At 49.5% G+C, this 17,111-nt stretch overlaps 4 protein-coding genes across 4 annotated transcripts; 3 read left to right on the forward strand and 1 right to left on the reverse strand.

Annotated features, from left to right (window-relative positions):
* Positions 1-1,554: 1,554 nt before the first annotated feature.
* Positions 1,555-2,687, reverse strand: BO79DRAFT_136971 (uncharacterized protein; the record flags this gene model as incomplete). The annotated part of the gene is made up of 2 exons (XM_025678100.1): positions 1,555-2,052; positions 2,118-2,687. 2 exons carry the CDS (start codon positions 2,685-2,687, stop codon positions 1,555-1,557), a joined length of 1,068 nt encoding a protein of 355 aa, XP_025543913.1.
* A 149-nt stretch (positions 2,688-2,836) lies between these two features.
* BO79DRAFT_42944 (uncharacterized protein) lies at positions 2,837-3,629 on the forward strand. Its single transcript, XM_025689238.1, has one exon. The coding sequence runs from the start codon at positions 2,987-2,989 to the stop codon at positions 3,416-3,418; it is 432 nt and encodes a 143-aa protein (XP_025543914.1). The 5' UTR covers positions 2,837-2,986; the 3' UTR covers positions 3,419-3,629.
* Positions 3,630-4,882: 1,253 nt separating this feature from the next.
* On the forward strand, positions 4,883-5,756 carry BO79DRAFT_42950 (uncharacterized protein). Its single transcript, XM_025689239.1, has one exon. It carries the CDS (start codon positions 5,206-5,208, stop codon positions 5,713-5,715), a length of 510 nt encoding a protein of 169 aa, XP_025543915.1. The 5' UTR covers positions 4,883-5,205; the 3' UTR covers positions 5,716-5,756.
* Positions 5,757-13,582: 7,826 nt separating this feature from the next.
* Positions 13,583-16,881, forward strand: cyc8 (putative transcriptional corepressor Cyc8). The gene is made up of 8 exons (XM_025689240.1): positions 13,583-13,932; positions 14,017-14,220; positions 14,279-14,361; positions 14,421-14,600; positions 14,652-14,744; positions 14,803-14,959; positions 15,010-15,254; positions 15,310-16,881. Exons 1-8 carry the CDS (start codon positions 13,758-13,760, stop codon positions 16,750-16,752), a joined length of 2,580 nt encoding a protein of 859 aa, XP_025543916.1. The 5' UTR covers positions 13,583-13,757; the 3' UTR covers positions 16,753-16,881.
* Positions 16,882-17,111: the final 230 nt, after the last annotated feature.

The raw sequence follows: 17,111 nt of genomic DNA on the forward strand, positions 1-17,111 counted from the left end.
CTTTACTTTCCCGATTTGCTGTGAATACGTACATACTTAACGATACGATTGACCTGAACATGTCCCTATTCCTCATTCATTCCTTCTTTCATTGCGGATCAAAAAAAGGTAGTTTAGTTTGCTAATTCAAGTCAGTGAGTTGAGTTGAATTGAGTTAGTGTTAGTGTCTATTCAGTGTGAGGTAGTTTGTGCTTGCTTGTTTGCTTGCTTGCTTCTTTCCTTAGGTGTATCTTCATATACCCTTTTCTTATTCGTTATCCTTTGCTGCTTTGCTATCTGCTATTGTTCTCTGTTCAGTTCACTCCAATTGTTGCACCTTCCTTAGTAAAAAAATATAACACAGTTAGTATCATATCTAAGTCTCTCTCTTCCTTTAACATAATAATATAATCATCGTAAGTCCTCTCGAGTAAGAAACACCATACATACATACCCACCATCCGGAGATAAAAGGAAGAAAACCATTTCGTCACAGAAACCCCGGTAGTACATAAGTACTTCATACATAACAAAGGTATATAATATCATCTAAGTATCTTCTATCCTACGTAACCTGTCGGAGCCCTACCTCATTGATCTGCTCATACATTACTAATTCTTTCCTTCCTAGTTACCTCAGTCCTCAAGTAAGTAACATATCCGCGCTTTAAATAACCTTATCTCTCAGTACTTTACACTTACTAGTTATTTACTATACTCCGTCCCGTTATGCAGGTTGCCTGCCTGCCTGTCTGCCTGCCGCTTTTCCTTCCGGGATTCTTCTCCCGAGCGCAACTAACTAACTAGTATAGATATTTCGTAGTAAGGTGATACAAGTTGACGAATATTGATCTGATCTATCAGATTTGTTTCATTTTTTTTAAAGCGGGGCGGGGTAACTTTCGCCTTCTTTTTTTACTTTGATCTTTGCCTTTCTTTTCCCTTGTTGCATTTTGCACTCGTCCGATTCCCCATCTACTGTGTTTGGTATGGATGTGCGGTGAGGTAGGTGATCTGCTTCTACTCCATAATTAATCGGGTACTAACTGACTTTATTGACTAGTCGAAGTTATGTGGGGAAGAAGACGAGAGGAAAACGAAGAAAACAACAAAATGTGGGTATCAATTCTCACTCGGTATTGTATGAGTACATGAAAAGGGAAATAAGAGGGTAAAAAATGAAAAAAATCAATCAAAGTGAGCTCAGTTCGCCGGAAGACCGCTTTGATCCAACTCAACTCCTAGAATCCCTTCCTTTGCTTTCAGAATCTCATAATAGCAGTGTTCCCTTTCTACGATGGCCCGTGAGTCATGGGTGATAAGGATGATAAACTCCCCGCGCCGGCGACCAATATCCCAACTCCGGAGGGAATCCTCAAATCAGTCATCTGACTGAAGACAAGAAAAAATGAATAAGAAATAAAATGGGGATAAAATCGAAAAGAAAACAAAAGATGGCGCCTCAAGAAGATCATTCCACATATCCCAAACGTTGGTATCATGCCGGCATCAAACAACGGGATTGACTTGATCAAAGCGAATTTCATATCCACAAGGGTGGTTCACACCGATACGCTAAGCGAGTGGCTTACGGGCTTTGCCAAGCCAAATCTGCCACCATCGGCAGACCCCGAGAACGGCTGCTCGGCCATCGTCTTTGCGCTCTGTGCCATCTGGATTGCCTAGAACCATGGCGAATATCCAGAAAAATGCTGCAATCCAGGCCAGGAGAGTTATGGCGATGGATAGGAACGGCGATAGAAGGAGGACGGTGAGCAGGCCTCCGATTGAATACGAGTCGATGGATTCTGCCACATAGGATCCCTCCGGGTCATATATCGGCTGGGTGGATGATGATCTTGAAGAAGATTGTCGCAAGCAGACCAGTCGTTCATGAATATGCAACTGGGGTATCAGCAGACCGCACAGTTGTGCCCGGAAGGACGTCGCCCGAAAGTAGGGTATGCAGGAACAGATGCGAAGCGGTGAGACAAGGAGGACGAAGAGCACGCCGAAGATGGTATACAACGATGCGCAGAAGGAGAATACGGGAACGGGGATGGAGAGTCGGAACTAATATCCAGTGCGGTTAGCTACGGGCCGAAATAACTAGTTATTCGGAATTAGACAAAGCTCACCAGCATTAACAGCGCGTCCGGCTCTTCCTCCGGGGCTATGTCATCGTCATGAATCGCTCGTTTATGTACGCGAGATGCGCCATTGGGGTGATTGTCTCCCGACATATATGACGAATGATCGGTCCAACTCCCACGAACGCGCCCTTCTTTGCGCCCGACTTCGCTTGCACCTGAAGCCCGAGATAATACGGAGCCGTTCTCGTGATAAGGCGAGGCAACCGACGCCTCTGGAGGCACCGAAGCCTGCCCCAAATCCGGATATAGATGTTCCCCAGTCTGTGGGGCTTGCTGTGATAGGCTATGCTGTCGTCGAGAATGCCGTTGTGGCTGCTGATATTCAGGGTGTGAGATGTGATGGGAGTCGTCAAGATAGTGAAATTCCGATGGAGAGGTGTCAACCTCTGAATGATAGTGGTGAGGTGATGGCGACGAGTGCGACGGCAGAATGTGTGGGGGAGGATGTGCTGCAGCAGCAGGCACAGTGGGTGTTGGGTTCGGAAAATAAGCTGTCACGAGGTGACTATCATCTTGACGGTGGGTAGCAGGCTGGGACATTTCCGGCTGCTCCATTACGGGCGGAGTAGAGGAAGGAGGGGGGTAATAGGTAGGCACCGAGAGGGAGAGTAGAGAGGGGAGTCGGTGGAGCAATCAAGGGCGCGACAGGAAATGCTACCCCCTTGAGAAATGCCGCAGGAGCAACACAAGGTGGTACCAGAGAGTACACACGCACAGAGATACTGTGTGAACTGTGAAGAGAGCAGCTGCAGGGATGAAGTTCACCGCATGGCTCTAGGTGCAAGGGGCATAACGATCTCAAGGCATGTACCGGAGCTTATAGCTTATCGGTCCTGACGGGACTAGGGGGAGGGATGGAGAGATCCAGAGCAAGGCGGAGATTCGAGAGGGGGGAGAGGATTGAAGCGCAGGAGGAAGAGGGGAGGGAGGAGAGGAGGAGGAGAGGGGGGAGGAGAGGAATGGAGGACAGGAGCGGAAGGGCAGGTAGGGTGACTTATAAGAAGAATGCCATGGACGACTTTTTTTTTTTCCTTTCACTACCCTTCCCAAGACAAAAAGAGACAGAGCGGAACGTCCAAGAACAGGACCAAGAGACCGGTTGGTCTTGTCTTGTCCCAGGACAAATGCAGCGGAAGGGAGGGGGGGGGGATAGAGTAGTTCTGGTTCTGGTCTGCTTTTTCGCCGCCAAGACGCCCAGCTGCCGAGCCCTTGGCATGGGCAACGTCAAGAGAGTGTCACGGCCAACACCATGGCGTGCGAGGTCCCAAGGATTTCTCGAAGGTTGAAAGGGGGAGATTTTCTCCCCCCTCGGGTTCGGAGAGCGGAGGGAAGGAATGGGGTGCTAGGCTGAGGAGCCTTGAGAAGTGAAAAGGAGCTACCGGAAGGGACGAGTAGCGGGGGGAGAGAGAGAGGGATCGGGGGTCGGGGATAAAGTTGAAGATAACCACTGATTAAAGTGAAAGGGAAAAGAAATGAAGGGAGGAAAAGGAGGACAGACACACCACCACTGGCTGACGAGTTAAGAGAAATTGATTTCCTCCTCCTCAGCTCCACCTCTCTTTCTACTTACTTACTATCTCCATCTTTCATCTCAATCTCTTCCTTCCCACCGGAAGGAGGAAGAGAGTATTTCCCTGCCTCGTCTTCGTCTGGAATTTCAAGCCCCGTCACCTCCCCATCTGCAGTGTTTGGGCGTGTCGCAGGAGCAATGTTACCGTATCTGTACCGCGTGCCAAGATGCCAAGTCCCTGCGGGGATTTTGGTGGACGAGCAACGATCCTTGATTGGCTGGTGGCATTGCGAGCGTGTCCGTGATCCGCATTCGGAGGTTGGCTGGTCGGCTTGGCGGTATTACGGCCAGATCACATCTAGCATAGCGCTGACCGCAGCCAATACCCCAAATCACTAATAATACATCTGCATTAATCGAGGTGTTTCTTGTCCGTCCCGGTTACAGGTTCCCGATCTACTAATTCTCCCATTGCAACGCCATGCCCTCTTTAAGCAACTTCACCCGAGTCCATCCACTAGGAGAGCATTTAAATATTATTATGTTGGAGAGAACGAAACGCAAGAAGCATATTATTCTTCCTCGAGTCGAGTAGTATGACGATCATGACCAAACAATACATTTATCTCGATGACCAGGGCTGGCTCTGAACCTCGGAAACGCAGCTTGGCCCTTCTTTCTCTCCTCCAAATACACACAATCTTCTCCCCCAACAAGTGGCGCCCAGCCCAGCCCAGCCCCGCCGGGTATCTATTTATCTAGCATGCTTCTGCTTGGAAGAGCCGTATACCCGGCTTGGGTGGTGTTTCTGCTTCGTGTCCAGCTGGTCGATCCTATCAATAAATTAGGTAACCCGATGTCCGGTGGCGGTCTCCAAAGTCTTGTCCTTCTCCTTCAACATGCCGTGCTACTTTATCAACCAACGACTGGGTAACCCATTGTTGATCCTAAACATACCGACTCGGCCAGTCTCACTGCCAAACCACTTGTTTCGAATTTCGAATCAATCGACCGGGCTTAGCGACCCTTCTGTATGCCCAATCACACCCCCCCCCCCCCTCTGTTGCCGAGAGATAGATTACGACTGCCCATATGCCGGGCCATGTGCCCTTCTGACTTAGCCGACATGACGACTGAATCTGACTTTCCCAGCTTTCCCTCCGCATCAGATCGGACTTCTGTGCGTATCATTGCGTGGCATGGCTTGAAGGCCCATGTTCAATAAATTTTTGCTCGTGATCAGCCTCCGTCTGGCCGACTTTCCAGACCGTTTTCTCCCGTTGGTCCCCCATCCCCTCTCCCGCCAGATCCAGACTGTTCTTGGCTGCCACGCCCAGAACTTCGGATGTGGAAACTCTCCTGCGCCTGTAACTCTTGGCCAGGGACATAGGGCCGATCCCGCACTGTAGACATGGCTTCCATGCAAGTTTCACAGAACCATATTGGCTGTTCCCCTGTGGAACGATGTCCGGGATGCTACAAGGTACAGGGTAGCACTACGCATATACCTCCCCCCATTTTCCTCGGGAACATCCCCTCAATTCCAACACTCCCGACGCCTGAATGCCATGTGAACTGCTGGTCCTTGACCTTCTTCTCCGCGGGTGCACAAATGCCCATTCACACTCTGCTTGTCCCACGCTAGGCTGTACGGAGTTCTCAATACGTGGACGCCTTGCCGTTGTGGCTTGCCAACGTTGGCCGCAGGATCTCAGTGGCGTGCAAGCTGCTGATGGTGGCGGCTTGAGATATTGTATATGGCACCGACAGAAGAGTACAGATCATAAGTATCGCGATCCTCATGTTTCGTCTCTGAACGCTGACTCAAAACTAAGTTGGATCATATATACATGCAAGTCTTCTCGGCCGTCACAGATAGCTGGCGCGATGAGTCAAACTTGTCGATCTGATAACTTTGATCTGTCTGACACGATAATTTGCGTCAGTTTCTATCGCATGTGCTCCTTAAGAGACGAACACCTACTCCTTGAATCATCAATGAAGGTGTCTCACATCGGAGCGACCGCATTGAGTACTGTCTCTGGGGCTGCCAAGTCCTGTGCGGAGTTCTAGAGAAATCCATTAAATTGTCAGAGTCTTTCTCCAAGGAATCTGTTCCAAGCCTTCCAACAACGACACTAATTACCCAGAATGTCTGTACTGCCCGTCGCATCTTTGTCAGTCATAACTTCACGCAATCGACAAGACCAAATGACCCCCACCTGCAAGGAGTTGATTAAAGTGCCTAGATAACACATCAACTTTCATCTCCCCCCTGCGTCCCATTGGAGGGTGTCACAGCAGACACTAGTCAAATCAACAAGTAACATAGCCCCATGGTCGGCAGAATATGTTGCTGTGGCTGGCCATTTCTGGGTGTCTTTTGCTTTTTTCTTTCGCCCCATCAGCTGCATATCAAGTCATCGTCAGAATCTCTTGTAACTTGCTAACTCACCAATATTCCTCCGGACGCTTGTTTCACCACCGGGAATAATCAGGTGAGATCCCCGGTTCAGGCCCGGGAAAGATGCCCGCCTTATACACCGTAGATGGTGTGTTACTAGTGAGGCCAAGGATCTTTGGGTTCTTCTAGAAGCAAACAATGTCACATTCACATGTGTCTGAAGAATGCCTTTGTCACTTACTTACCCGACCAGATATCTAACTTTTACCCGTCGATTGGCTAAGTGGCTGTGCTACTTTGGGACTTACAACTGTAGCATAGTGACATTTCACATGAAGAGCTCTACTTACTATGATGCTACTGTTTACGTTGGAGAAACACGGCGTAGTGACATTAAGGACGGGTTGGCTACAGTAGCTTTGAACTTGGAGCCTGCAACGATACATGATCATCCAGACTCATGAGTCCATGGTACAGTATGTCTCTTAGGGACAATCGTGAACTACATGCCAGTAACATCTAACATGAACCTAGTAATAAACAAGCAACCCAATGTTAACTATAGAATCGGAGTCCATCTTCTACTACATAAATATATCACTATGGATACTCACCATTATCATACCATTCATCGTAACATCCATCTATATCTAGCTACAACCCTTCACCAACTCATCGATCCTTCCCTACTTCTCACATACATACCCACCCACACATGCATACATACATATACAAAAGAACTCACATAAGAAATGACCATTACCTCATCCCTCCCCGTCCCTTACAGCTACATCATGCTTCCCCCGTTTCAAAATCCAGACCCAGTCCAGACACCCACACGAGATGTAAGTAGTACCACCAGGACCATCTACGTAGTAACTAGTAGTTCGTCACGGATAAGGTTACTTAGTACTTCCCTGCATCCACTTACCTACTTACCTACTTGCTGTACATACCATTCCTGTTATAAAGGTTGCCTAACTACCTTACTTAACAGGTGACTAAGTAAGTAAGTAACTAAGCACAGCTGATCTTTGATCAGATCTGATCGCATCTCATCGCATCGCATCGCATAGCATGATCTCAGCTGATGTGATCGTTGATCGTCGATGGGGTTCGGGTTACTCTACCCGCCCTCCCTTTCTAGTACACACACTGCACAGCACATAGTGAATAAATAAGTAGTTATTAATGAGACCGGAGAGAAAAGAAACAAAGTTGATATTTGTGTGTAATCCTCTGTTCTGTTCTATTTATTCCTTCAATTCACAACTAAAATAAGAAATATGACTGAAGATCCTCTAGAATCATCCACCTACCCTACCTAGTACCTACATACCTAAACTTTTTAGTGGTTCGGGAAATTTGACCCCTTAAAATTGATGCCACTCCATTGTCTAGACTACATACGGTAGTAGCGTTCCAAGGAAAGAAAATCAATAAATAGTTAGTAGTCTAGATAGATGGGGATCCATAGTCCACATTTCGTCTGTCCGAGGGAAAAAAAAAAAAAAAAAAGGCCCGCTAGTGTACAGTGGATAGTGTACTCTACTAAGTATGGAGTAGGGAGAAAAAAAAAAGATGGAAAACCTAATTATCTCTTCAAGGTTCAAACTCTATGCTTGTGGTTTGTGTGTATTATCTATCTACCCGAAGATGAAGAAGAAGAAGAAGATGATGATGATGATGAATAGGGTCATTATTATGTCAGCGTGTCTGGTTCTATCTATTAACTAAGTTCATATTAAGTAGGTTGGTACCATGCAAAATTATCTGGATTGAAGATTTCTGGGTCCCGAACTCGTTCCAGAAATGTAAATGCTGATGATGGTGATGATGATGATGATGATGATGAGACAAAGTAGGGGGCCAAGTTGCATTTGTGGTGCGCTCCGCTTGCAGGACAGGACAGGACTTACCCTTACCCTAGCTACCTAATTGGTACTAGTACAATAGAGGTAAGTTAGCTCAGCAAGCTAAGGCACCAAGGCATAAAATACCAACACCACACCTGGCATGCTGGCTGACCGACCGTCGTCGTCGCCGTCACCGGAAGCCGGGCCATGCCGAAGGTGACATTTTCGGTTGGTCGGCTAGACCCAAAACGTGTGGTCTGTGCCTGAGGGGTACCATCCCCTTAGTAAGTAGACTATTCTACTAACTAGTAGATTGGAAAGGGTTTATGTTGGTTAATGGTTAGACTACCCTGGCTACTTACTTTGGGGGCTGAATCAACTTACTAAATATTATCATTATCATGACTATTATTGTTGCTGTTCTTATGGTTGGTTCAGGGAAGGGGGGAGGGAGAAATAAAACCCAAGGTTTCGCTCAAGTCGTACAGTGATTAGGTTTATCTTCCTGGAAGCATCTCGATGAGATGTGATGTGGATGTGATGACAGATGGATGTAGTTGGAGGAATATATTGACCGATGATGATGATGATGATGATGACCTGTCGATTTTTCTTTTTTATTTCATGCGAATTTCTTTTCTTAATGCGGATGTATACAACACATGTGGTCTACTGCTTGCTTGGTACATGGGCCGGCCAGTGGGCTGGGAACTTGTGAGACACACTGACAGATACTAGGTAGGTCGACGGACTGACCCGGCGGGAGGGAGAAAAAGCAAGAGTTATGCAATCCCTACCTGGCTAGCTATCTGCCTACATACTTAGGTACATAAGTACATACATAGAAGGATTGTGTGAAAGCGGCGGCAGAAGCAGCAGCAGCTACTAAAGAGTGGATCGCATGATGTTGTGTAACGTTGGCAGAACGGGGAAAAGAGAAGGGAAGGGAAGGGAAGGGGGAGAAGAGAGGGGCGAGGCGCGCGCGCGCTCGGCCTCGGGGGGTAAAGAAAAAGAGGAGACGAGACTCATGGGAATCCATGACAACCCAGTTAGTTCTTTCTGGCGGTTAGCAGTCAGTAGTAACTAGTAGTAGGTAAGTAGGTTGCCTGCCCTGTCACGTCCGTTTTTAATATCGAAGAAATAATATATTTTATTTAGATTTTCCATTTTCCATTTTCCATTTTTTTTTTTTTTTTATATTTTCCCTGCGCCAAATTCAAAAATTCTTATAACTTTGTTCACTTATCCCATAGTTAAGTATATATTTTCTTTTTTCCCCCCCAATTTTCCTGCTTTTCTTTTTCGTCCCTAGCGCTGGCTGGGTCCCTGTGCGCGCAAACTGGCGCAGCAGCAGGCATACCTGCATAAACCATCGGCAGTCATCAGATCAGCCTGTCAAAAGGCGTCGTACAGGTGGAACGAAATATGTACGGAGTATGTCGGGGGTGAGCGTGTCTGCTGTGTGTGTGTGTCGTGGAATCTGGAAAGTTAGTTTGGTTTTTTGGCTTTTATGTATCTACCTAGCTTGCAGTTTCTAGATTCCTTGACCTACATACAGGAATATCCATGAGGGCGTCGGTGTGTCTAGTGTAGTCTGTCTTGTCTGCCTGCCTACTTATTTATCTACTTGCCTGTCCGCTTGTTCGGGTTGTATGTTGCATATGGGGCCCTCCTACTCGCCGGTAAAAAGTTGCTTCATAGTAAGCGCCGTGCGTGCATGGGTGATGATAACAAGCTGCAAGCAACTAAGTGGCTAATAAAAACAGGGATTAATCTAATGAATGGGGACAATGGTTAGTTAGATTAATCCAATCGGTGTTGGTGCTAGTATGTGCTGGGCTATAGTACAATTGTCTATTGACTTGTGTCGTTCGTAATATGAAGAAGGTGAATGGAAGGGAGAAACGAAGCTCCCTATCTATCTATCTATCTACTAGCGTGAGCGATTAGCCTGAATTATGTGCATGCATATTTGGCCTCCTTTGCTGTACTTAAAGCAGGCAGACAAGCAAGCAAGTAAGCCAGCAAGCACTGCGTTGGACAAGAATAGAACAAACCGATGTATTCCGTCGAAAGGGTTGAGTTGCTCACCCCCTTGCGATACAAATCTGCCCGAGTAACCCACATACCGACCACATTGTCAATGCATTGTTTGTGCTCCTGCTATCGTGTTTCAGGTACATTGCTGGGCGGCATTCATCACCGTATGCCGGTTGCGAAGAATGGGTGGATAACTGGGTGGGTGGCAGCTCCGGTCGGCCGGGTTTGCGATCTGGTATGTAAGATGGAGAGAATCCGTGCCTTGCCTTTGCCTCCACTGGGCTGAAGTGACTGTCACTCATCTCTTTGCTAGACAAGGGGTGGTCGTGGTGGTACTACTACTACTAGGGGGGTTATAGTATGGGGTAAAAATGCCCCTATATTACTTGCTTGGTAGTTCCTTCTCTTTTTTTATTCTCTTTTTACATACGGACTCCATCCATCTTCTGGATTGTGGGGGTGTATAAATATAAAATAAACTTGATTGTTGTCGATGTTGGCCAAGTCCGACCTTTAGGAGCGACTTGATTTGGAAAAAAGGCACTCGGATCCGACACGAGAATAGGGGCCCGAAGCCGCTCATCATGAATCACTCCTTTCCTGAATAGTGAAAGTCACACCTTATTATCCACCCGTCGCTAGAAGCTCCCACTGTGCCCATTTTTAGTTAGTCGCTCGGTATTGGGACCCTGATATGGCAAAGCTGCAAAAAGGTCCCAAAGGGGGGAGCGTAGCCTTCCGAAGAATCAATGCAAATGACAGTGTTGGGAGGGAGAGTGTGTTAGCCTGTTAGGTGGCTTATTGTTATTTTCGTAGTCCCGTGCGGTTGCCAGTTAGTGCGGAAGAAGGGGGGGAGGGAAAAGAGATGAATTAGGAGGGCGAAAAAGGGTAGGAGAGAGGGAAAAGAGCGAAAAGGGAAGTACTGTTAAAAAAAGGAAAGAAAAGAAAAATGTGGGAAAAAAGGACACAAAGGATCGGCCCACCCAGGTGATGTATCAAGATCATCGACACCAACAGAAGAGCCGACGGATCAGCATCGGGAACGGCCCACTCAAAGGAATCCGTTAAGAATCTGTGGCTGGTGGCTGGTGCCGGTAGGTGGCATTTCCCATGCGTGGGATCTGGCCTAGCGTGATTAGATAAGCCTGCCGCTGCGGCAGTCCCGCGGCTGAAGCCTCTGAACGAGCCATGACGGAAGGGGCAAAAGTTGAGGAAAAAGCAACATGCCCTCCCGATTCGCTACCCTGCTCTAGCAAATACTAAGTTTAAGCGTCACTACTCTTCCCACAAAACCCCGATTAACAATGAAGTTCCAGAGAAACTTAGATTTTTCCCTTTGTTTGAACTATTTGGTACCTTTTCCTCCCCAAAATGTGGGCAGTCGAGGCGCCTGCAGACCGCTGAGCATAGTCGGGAAGATGCAGGATTGGCTGGGTGCACTGACACCTGGTCACTCTGATTTAGCGCATAAAGGGATCACTGTGATGGAAGGAAGGGGAGGGGGAGAATTCGGGTCTAGGTTATTTATTGGTTGACACACCCGGCTGTCGTTGCTGGGTGCCACCGGCAAGACCATGGGACCGAGCATTGGGAGCGTGGACTCATCATTACAGTAGAGGGGGTCTCCTACTCCATCTGTACGCAAGTGCATGTATTGTCCGGCACCGAGGGAGGGCACAGTAAGCAAGCCGTTTCTGGGCGAGCCATTGGGAGAGAGAGCGAGACAGACAGAGAGGGGGGGCGACTGCAACATTTGGACTTTGCAGGTGGTCCGAGTGTGGAGTACGCCTCATGCCTGACTAGGCTGCCGGGAGCTTAGGTGGTTGAGCTTATGGCCATACACCAGTCAGGTAGCGCAGCATGTCGGTTGAGGGCCCCACAGCCGCAGTCAGGAATTATTGGCGGCCCTCCGTACATATGGCACTAATTTATTAAATAATAAAATAAATAAAATAAAAATGGGCACGGGGAAGAGAGGTTAGTCCGGGTGGGTCTAGGTTCCATGGCCCACCTGCAGGCCCCCATCGGCGAGTCACAACCGGGGGTTCGTGCTAGACTTACCACACAACCACCCCCCTCCTCCCTCTCCATCCCATCCCTGGAGGTGCCTTCCTGGCTCCGGCGCTTGCATCCTCGTCAAACACTGCCCTGTTTCGGGGCGGTTCGACTCCATACCCACTAAACCTTTCGCTGAACCCGTCCCACCAGAAGTGTGGCCCCCCTCCTCTCCCTCCATTTTATCCACTCTAGTCAATTTGAGGCTACTGCTCATAGTCGCTCATTTTTATTTTTCTCCCTTTTCTTCTTTTATTCTTATTCATGTCATTTCCTAAATTATTATTTTTTCCCTTTTCTCTTAAATTTGCTCTTAACTTAACTCGTAACCATCACATCCGCCCCACCTGCCAGCATGACGCTAAGCCCTTGTCCACAGCACAATCACACTGCCATATTCCCCCTCATTAGATAGAGAGAGAGAGAGCAGCTGGGTTTAGCAAGAAGCGACAAAAAAGAGGCAAGGAATCAGTGAATTAAAATCTGAGGAAGTTCCCGTGACCTTGCACGCATAGAATACAGGCGGGTGTTATGAGATACATATTTTATGTCGCTTGTATCCGTATAAAAATAATCTCATCGTTATTCTTCTTTCTCGACTTCTTTCTCGCTGTCTTCCGCCCTTGACAAGGCGATCGCTTCATATCAGAGTATCGTACATGAATCCACTTGAGTAGAGGGCTAAACTTGGAATAATAGGCGATATCGTAAAAGAGCATAGCGTGCTGCTCATTTGTTCTTCTTACAGTAATTTACTTATAGATAATCATTTTTATTATTATCTCACTGGTGCCGTGGTCTGCATGATGCTTATAAGAGTATCTAGCTTGGGTGAATGCATCCTCCGGCGCTCACCTGAGTTTCCGGGCGCCCGGAAAATATTAACTGTAAATACCCGCGGACACGACTCCAGGTTGTCCCCACCCGCTAGGCCGTTCCTGGACGTAAAGCTGCCTGTCTTCGGCTTGGCGCCGGACGACCGCCATCTCAGCTTTTCCGTGCTTTCCTTTGGTTTCGCTGACTGCTGGAGAGCTGCACAACCACTAGCGCCGCTTGGCAAATTTCGCCCTCTACCACCAGCCCCTCGACCTTTCCCTCCTCTCTTCCCATTTCCTCTCCCTCTCTTCTTTCCTTTCCCTCTCTCTCTCTTCTTCCCTTCCCTTTCTGCTTTGGCTTCCCCTACCCCGTAACTTGACCTCTGCCTGGCCCTTCGTCTACCAATTCCACTTCCCCCATCCCTCACTTTTATCTTCCCACTCTCTCAGCCTTCCCGCCCGCTTTTGCCTCATCTTGCTTCTTTCTTACTCGTGCCTTTTTCAATCCTTTGCCCCCTTCCCCGTAGTTTTTGATTGTCGCTCCACACGCTTGTTCCGTTCCGTTCCCAGCCATATACCTGCATTTTGGACTTGATTGATCCTGCACGTTCTTTGCCGCTCGAATTTCGCAGCATCTACCTCACCACGAGCGACTAGGAATCGTCCCGTTTCGCATTCCTTCAATTGCACCCCGTCGTCGTGACGACGTTTAGTTCTAGACTCGCTAGCGCGGCAGTTATCTTGGGAACCGTTTTCCCGGACGCGGTCGCGCTTCGTTTGAACATCATTGGGTGACTGGCTTGCGCGACTACGTCCATCGGGACTGTGCGACCTCTCAGTGACACGGGCGCTCATTGCATCACCTGTGTCGCAAAGGCGAACTAAACGCTTCACCCTGTCAACGCCTGGATATATTGCGTTCCGTGTTAACGTCGACCGGCCACGATGGCTCATACCCAACCGTCTCCCACCGGGGGCGTCACTCCTCACCATGGCCATCTCGCAGCTCACCCCCAGGTTAATGGCCACATGCCGCTGCAGACTCAAAGCCAGAAAGGTCCTCCTCTGAGCACTGCTCAGAAGATCGCCGCACTCAACGAGCAGGTTTGGCTTCAAATCGGTAAGTTAATGGCTCATCTGTGTCTCGATAGCAGAACGCGCCGACCGTTAAGCAAAGCGACGGCTGCTGACAGTTTTCGCACAGGAAACCTTACCGAAATGATCGGCGATTTGGATGGTGCCATGAACGCATACGAGCAAGCTTTACGGCACAACCAGTGGTCAATCCCTGCGATGAACGCGATCTCGTGTATTCTGCGGACAAAGGAACAATTTCCCAAGGCGATTGAGTATCTTCAGAATATTCTCAAGTTGGATCCGACAAGTGGAGAAACTTGGGGCAGTTTAGGTACTTAACCTTGGTATCGCTTACATTTTTTGGTGTGCTGACAACAGTCGCTTCTTAGGTCATTGTCATCTGATGATGGATAATCTGCAAGAGGCGTATACCTCTTACCAACAGGCTCTGTACCACTTGCGCGATCCCAAGGTTAGTGAAATCGCACGCATGATGTGCGAGAGCAATGACTAACGTTCCTTCTCTTCTAGGAGCCCAAGTTGTGGTATGGCATCGGTATCCTTTACGATCGCTATGGCTCTCTCGATCACGCCGAAGAGGCCTTTTCCCAGGTCATGCGCATGGCCCCTGATTTTGAAAAGGCCAATGAGATCTACTTCAGACTGGGAATAATATACAAGCAGCAGCAGAAATTCACTCAGAGTTTGGAGGTATGTTCAGAAGGTTACTATACCGTCTCGTTCTTGTGCTGATTCAATCAGTGTTTCAAATACATCGTTGCCGACCCCCCTCGCCCATTGACGGAAGAGGACATCTGGTTCCAGATCGGCCATGTCCATGAACAGCAGAAGGATGTATGGGCTTTCTCAACACCGAGAAGAATGACGATTATGATGACTAACGAATTTGCAGTTCGAAGCTGCGCAGCAAGCGTACCGGCGCGTCCTGGACCGTGATCCCAACCACGCGAAGGTTCTGCAACAGCTTGGATGGCTGTTCCATCAACAGAGCAACAACTACACTAGCCAGGAGAAGGCCATTGAGTTCCTTGAGAAGTCTGTCAGCGCAGGTAGGTCTTTTGCATCGGTGTACGCATTTCTTCCGCTCATATTCCATCAGACAACAGCGATGCCCAAAGCTGGTATCTTCTCGGTCGCTGCTACATGTCGCAAGCCAAGTACCCCAAGGCCTATGAAGCGTATCAGCAAGCCGTTTACCGCGACGGTCGGAATCCGACTTTCTGGTGCTCGATTGGTGTACTCTATTACCAGATCAATCAGTACCGCGATGCGTTGGATGCTTATTCTCGTGCTATTCGTTTGAATCCCTACATTTCCGAAGTGTGGTACGATCTGGGAACTCTGGTGAGTGTTCACGCCCGATGTGAGCCGTTCGGTGGAACCACTAACGTGTGAGCAGTACGAGTCTTGCAACAACCAGATTGCGGACGCACTTGATGCGTACGGTCGGGCTGCGGATCTCGACCCGACCAATGTCCATATCAAAGCGCGCCTGCAACTCCTTCAAAGCCAATTGTCCGGTTCCAGTCAGGGCAACGCTCCCGCTCCTCAACCGCAGGATGTCCATCCCCAGGCTTATCAAGCTCCTGGCGTAGGAGCGCCTCCGGCGCCTCAATGGGGTGCACCAGCGCCAACCGGTGGTCCACCCCCGCAGGCTCCCGCTCCACCAAGACAGATAGCTGACTGGAACCGTGGCATCAATGAACTCCAGTCACAGGCACAGGCACAAGCCGCCAATGGTTTTGACCACCGTGACGCCGTCCGTGCTCCCGCCTCTCTACAGCAACCAAGCCCGCGACAAGAACCCGGAAGAGGCTTCCCCGATGCTATGCGTGCGCAGCCAACCCGCTCCCCGAAGACTACCCTTACCGGCCCGGGTGTTTACGGACAGCCCCATGGCCTTCAGCTTGCCAACCCCCCACCTAACGCCCTCGATCGTACTTCTGCCGCGACGGCCTTCTCGCCAGCTACTCGTGGTCCCTTGCCGCCTGCTCCTCCCGGTCCCCCCGCTGCTCCGGGTGGTCCAAATGGCCCTGCGTCAGCTAACGCTCTGCCTCCTTACCATCGCCCGTTCACCCCGCCCACGGAGGTTCGACCTCTGCGTGATGAACGGCCTTCATCGCCCGGCTCTACTTACCCGCACCAGCAGTATCACCACGGCCCTAGTCTCCCTGCCGGCATTGCTGGCGGTGCTCCTCCTCCGGCCTCTGCTATCAGTGCTGCTGAGGCTGCCGCTCGCGAGCGTGAAGAACGTCCTGGTTCGGCTATGAAGCGTGGCCGAGAGTGGGAGGCGGAAGCCGGACCGGCCAAGAAGATCGCCAATGAAGAGAGCCGTGCTCGCCTCGATGATCAGCTGTCTCGTCGTGTCACTCCCCCCAACCGTATGCCCTCCCCCGGGGAGATGCAGCGACGCAGTTCTTCGGAAATCCGCCGTGAGGACCAGCGCCGCGTCAACGAGAACTACCATCCGTCTGAGGCGGCCCACCATCCTCCTACGTTGCCTTCTATCCAGCACATGCCCCCTCACCCGTCTGGTGGCCCCAGCCTCCCTCCTATGGCCGAAAGCTCTGCTGCGCCTTCTAACGGACCGCCATCCGGACCCTCTTCCGCTCAGGTTCAGGTGAAGGAGGAGCCCGCGCGCGGCGAACAGGCGCCTGCACATGAGCCTGCGGCGCGGAAGATGGACGTGGATGAAAACTACGATGATGACGATGATGAGAAACGAGCTAGTGCTGTGGTGAAGGGAAGCCCGCATGCTGCTGGGTCGAGCAACAACGGCAGCAATGGTGTCCTGAGTACTGGCAACCCACCTACGCCGGCGAAGCCGGAATCTGCGGTTTAGAAGCTTGTGGTGCGGCACCACTTGATGTATTATGTGAGGTGGATCGATGGGTTTAACGCGGCTCTAAGGAAAGAAGAGTCCGAATGAAAGTTTTCGTCATGAGAAGTTACACTGCCCTCGTTTGCTCCCCTTCTGTTTCCTTGAATTCGTCTATATATTTCTTTTCCGACTTTCGGTGGCAGTTCCGTTCATGTACTGTTTTACCACCCAGGCTTGTTTGTATTGTAGGATTGGCATTTGAGGGGCGGTCTTGATGGTCATTTGTTTCCCAAGTTTCTATTCAATTTTGTGTGCGTGTCTGTGAATGAGTACTTCCTGCTAGGTGATATACTCACCTGGGCAGCTCGGAAACCCCAATA

The sequence above is a fragment of the Aspergillus costaricaensis genome (assembly GCF_003184835.1).
Source record: "Aspergillus costaricaensis CBS 115574 unplaced genomic scaffold BO79scaffold_3, whole genome shotgun sequence".
NCBI lineage: Eukaryota > Fungi > Ascomycota > Eurotiomycetes > Eurotiales > Aspergillaceae > Aspergillus > Aspergillus costaricensis.